Consider the following 4842-nt stretch of genomic DNA (forward strand, 5'->3'; position numbering starts at 1 on the left):
GGGCATAAAATATTCCGGGAGGTTTCTGCCTCCGCCCACGATTCGGCCGCTCCAGGCAGGCGGCACATGCAGCCCCACGCCGCCCACGGCTCCCGCTGCGCCTCGCTTCCTTCCGCTCCGAGGAATCGGTCATTTCTACACGGGGCCTCCCCCGAGGGCAAGCATTACCGGCACGGTCCGCCTTGGAAACCTTCCGGATCTTCCCCTTCCGCCGGATCCACCGCCCGATCTCACCCCTGAGGATCGAAGCGTTCCCATAATTGAACGCTCTCAAATTAAGCTGCAAAATTCCCACCGGGGAAGAAGCACAGAAGCAGCCTGCCATGCTCAAATGTTTTCCGACTGCGGTTTATTCAGTCGGGCTATTCAGCATTACTCAGCATACTACAGACCGTTTAGGGTGTTAAAGCAACGACCGGGGGAGCGCTCACCGCCCTGCCCGCAGCCACAGCCCACCTCCGCCGGGTGCTTGCGGGCGGACGCGGCAGCCTGCGGTGACACCGGGCACCCTCAGAGACAAGCGCCTCCTCGCACAGCTCACACGGAAATAAAACCGGAGCAACCAGGAGTCCGACGCGAAGGGAGACACAGGCGGGAGGAACTGCTCTGCTCTGCCTGTCAAACGGAGGGACCGGCGTCGTCCTTCGGCCTCGCGTGTTAACCACACCGTGGGACGGGACGCCCCGGTCCTCTGCCGGCAACCGGCAGCTCCCACGGCCCGGCGGCGCGGGGAGGGCCGGGACCCGGCCCGGCTCCCCCCACCACCTCCCCCGGCCCGCACCCGAGCGCGGTGCCGAAGAAGGGCTGTGCGCCCGCCCCCTCGATACCGGCTCTCGCGTCTCGTTTCCCGAAGGGAAGGAAACACCGTTAGCACCGTTAGCGAAGATTTACAAGCGTTTGTAAGCTAATCTCAGCCGCCTCCGCCGGTTACTCACTCCAGCCAAACCCAAAACTTCCTGCGAAAGACACGTGTTCCCTAAACCGAGTAAATACACCCGTTTGATCCCGCTTCCCATGTGCAAATTCCATCGGCTCTCGAGACGGCTCATTTGACGTTGAAGAGTTGTTCAGCTACCGCTAACCACTCTTCAGAGACCCTGCGCGACTCCGTATTCCCCCCTGAGCCCGATCCGCCACCATGCGCGTACGGCACAAACGAGCCATGGCTCGGCCCGGCCCGGCACCGGTGAGTGCCGAGGAAGGCGGCTACGTTACCTCGGCGGGCGTGGGGAGCCGGCTGGCGGTGCCCACGATCGGGTGGTACAGTCCCGGCTCGCCATTCCTCATGGTATTCTGGCGGCTCCCCAGGGGGCTGGAAGTGAAGGGCTTTTTGCACAGGAGATCGCTCTGGCGAGAGTCTGTGGTGAGATAAACCTGGTGGTAGAAGCTGGGTGGTGTGAAGCCACCCCGCACAGCATCGATGTGGTGGAAGGGCCCCGGCGTCCTGTACAGGGTGCTCCTGGAGCTGTTGAACAGCTCCTTCGACTGCCTCCACTTGTAGCACTTGAAAATGCCCACCGACACGATGGTGATGAAGAAAGCCGCCGAGACCAAAATCACGGCCAGGATGAGATAGAAAGTCACGTGCCTCCTGGGGTCGTGGGCAGGCGCCACATCGGTGAGGTCAATAAGCGCCTCTTTGACCGTCTCGGCCACGGAGATGGAGACGGTGACGCTGGCGGACAGTGCGGGGTCCCCATGGTCCTTCAGCAGGATGACCAGCGTGTGTCGGGGTGCCTCGTCCTCGTGGAGCTGGCGGGCTGTGAAGACCTCCCCGCTGTGCAGCCCGACCGAGAAGAGGCTGGGGTCGGTGGCCTGCAGCAGGGTGTAGGAGATCCAGGCATTGTACCCCGCGTCTGCGTCCACGGACACCACTTTGGTGACCATGTGCCCGGCGGGAGTGCCTGGCGCCACCACGTCGCCATAGGAGGAGGTGGCGTTGGGGCGCGGATAAAGCACGGCTGGGGCGTTGTCGTTGAGGTCGGTGACAAACACACCGATCGATAGGTTGGTGGACAAGGGCGGAGAGCCACCGTCCTGGACCTGCACCGTCATGCTGAACTCCACCTGGTCCTCGTGGTCCAGGGAGGCGAGCAGGTAGAGGGTGCCATTCTCTCGGTTGATGGAGAAGAGGCGGCCCACGGCGGGGTCGCCCTGCAGGAGGACATAGGAGAGACGGGAGTTGGGCCCCAGGTCCGGGTCCGTGGCGCTTATGTTTAGGATAGGGATGCCAGCCGCGTTGTTCTCCGGCACATACACGTCGTAGGAGTCCTGGAGAGACTTGGGTGCATTGTCGTTGATGTCCGACACCTGCACCAGGAGGTGTTTTACCGCAGACAAGATCGGCGAGCCCGAGTCCCTGGCCGTGATGGTGATGTTATACTCCGACGCTTCTTCACGGTCCAGAGCGTCTTTGGTTTTCAACGTGTAGTAGTTTTTGAGGGAGGAGCTGAGCGTGAATGGGATCCCGGGGGAAATAAAGCAGTTCACCAGACCATTGTCTCCGGAGTCCCGGTCCGTTACACTCAGCAGAGCTACGACCGTTCCCGGGGTGGCATCCTCGGGCACGGGGCTGTACACAGAGGTCACTGTCACCTCCGGAGCATTGTCGTTCACATCCACGACTTCCACCAGCACTTTGCAATGAGCCACGCCGGGAACGACGCCCTTGTCTTTAGCCTGTAAGTAAATCTCGTACAGCTTCTTTTCCTCGTAGTTCAGCTGCCCCTTGACCCTCAGCTCTCCCGTGGCCGAGTCCAATGCGAAGAGCTCTCGCACCTTTGCCGGCGTGTGGCTGCTGAAGGAGTAGACGATGTCTCCGTTGGGCCCATCATCCAGATCGTAAGCGCTGATCCTGGCCACCAGGGCGCCGCTGGGCGTGTTCTCCCTCACGCTCGCCTTGTAGGTGGAGTGGTTGAAGACCGGGGCGTTATCGTTGGCGTCCACAACGTCAATGTGGATCTGCACGCTGGCCGACCGCGGCGGGCTGCCTCCATCCAGCGCGGTCAGGACCAAGTGCAGTTCCCGCTGCTCCTCCCTATCCAGCTCCTTCTCTAGCACCAGCTCCGCATACTTGCTGCCATCCCCCCTCGTCTGCACATCCAGCACAAAATGCCGGTTGGCGCTCAGCTGGTAAGTCTGCAAAGAGTTAATTCCCACATCGGGGTCTTGCGCGCTCTCTAGCGGGAAGCGCACCCCGGGAGCCACTGACTCGCTGATTTCCAGCCTCACTTGGTTGCTCGGAAAAACTGGGTCGTTGTCATTGATGTCCTGGATCTCTACGGAGCCGCTATACAGTTCCAGCGGGTTCTCCACCACGATCTCAAAGCTCAAGGAGCAGGGAGACACAGCGCCGCAGAGCTCCTCCCGGTCTATCCGCTCGCTCACCAGCAGCGCGCCGCTCTTCAGATCCACCCTGAAGTACTTCTTGCTGCCGCCGGACACCACCCGGAGCCGGCGATCCGGCAGCCGCCCGAGATCCAGCGCTAGGTCAGCTACCACGTTTCCCACCGCGGAGCCTCTCCGCGCCTCCTCGGGAATCGCATAGCGGATCGCGGCGGAAACCCAGTCGGAAACGCCGAACAAAACCAAGAAACTCAGTACCTGCCCCGTCGTCACTCCGCGGCTCCTTGCAGCAACGCCTTTCATCGCACAGGACGGCAGCTCTTCCCGCCCGCGCCTCTGCGGTTTGCCCCCCCCCACTAGAAATCCTCAGCTCGCCCCTTCATGCCGCTCCCCAGAGCGCCCCGGGAACCGGCCGTGCGGCGGGGAGACGGGCATTGCTTTGCAGCACAGCAGTGACTCACTCCCGGGCTCTCTCTGAGGCTGTCTCTGCCTCATCCCGGCTCCGAGCGGGGACGGGCCGCCAGATCCCCGGCTCCATCACTGGCCGACAGCGGCACATAGAGTCCCGGCCAAAAACTGCACGGAGCGGGCTCGGAGAGCCCCGCCATGGGAACCAGCCGGTCGCGGAGCACGGCAGGGAGCGGCGCACCGATCGACCCGAAGGTACCGGCGCTCAAGCCCACGGCCCGTGCCTCTAGACGGCAGGTCGGCTGAAACCCCAGCCCTGAGAGCAAAGCTCCCAGGTGATCTGCTGACCCGGCGCGGACAGAATGGAGAGCACCTCCCTGCGAGGAACCAAGCTAATAAGCCAGTATAGATCTGCCACGCGGACTGCGTGGGAGGGCAGAAATGTTGTAGGGGTTAGCGGAGAAGATGGTGCAAAAAGAAAACCGAGCGACCAGAAAAGAGAGGGGTCCCCCGGAAAAAAGAAAACCTCGTTGGAGAAAGGCAGCAGGAGCAAGAAAAGGAGGTGGAGCGGGCGGGACGAGGCCGATGGGGGCAGTGCACGGCGGGGCTTCGGAACACAGCCTTGGCACAACGCGCTATGCCGTCTCCGGGTGTCAGGATCCTGAAGGGACCCAGGTCCTCCCGGGTGCTATTTCAGCCTTTCCTAACATCTCACAGGGTCGCGATGGCGTATGTCTGTGTGCAGCCAGGCAATGCCGCCAACTGAGCGACACCGATTTCGCGCTGCTGAGTGACAATCAGCTATTTTGCCCACAGCAGACAATTATCCCGGAGGGCAGCTCCTGCTGTAGTGTCCCTAGGGAGCATCTCACCTCCTACTCCCAGTCATCACCACTTTCCCAGAGAAGATCTTCCTACGACAAATCGTTGAAAGAGTGATACAAAAGCCACGTGTGTGGGACACGCGGCCGGGCGGGGCAGAAGCAGGTAGGGGTACTCTCTCCCTCTCCGGGCTCCTGGGGTCTAATTCTTGGTCTCTCTCTCCTGCTCTCGCCGTCTCCCAGTTTGGTTCCCGATGCCTATTTCCCT

The 4842-nt window shown here is 61.9% G+C and overlaps 1 protein-coding gene across 1 annotated transcript in view; it reads right to left on the bottom strand.

The window, feature by feature from the left end:
- Positions 1 to 3825, bottom strand: part of PCDHGC3 (protocadherin gamma subfamily C, 3) — a 40583-nt gene extending 36758 nt beyond the window's left edge. Inside the window, exon 1 of the mRNA XM_026055529.1 lies at positions 1216 to 3825. Coding sequence (XP_025911314.1) covers positions 1216 to 3648 — 2433 coding nt within the window. The 5' untranslated portion in view covers positions 3649 to 3825. The remainder of the gene's footprint in view (positions 1 to 1215) is intronic.
- Between the last annotated feature and the right edge of the window lie 1017 nt (positions 3826 to 4842).

Source organism: Apteryx rowi, unplaced genomic scaffold (genome assembly GCF_003343035.1).
Source record: "Apteryx rowi isolate R43461 unplaced genomic scaffold, aptRow1 scaffold_1231, whole genome shotgun sequence".
Taxonomy (NCBI): domain Eukaryota; kingdom Metazoa; phylum Chordata; class Aves; order Apterygiformes; family Apterygidae; genus Apteryx; species Apteryx rowi.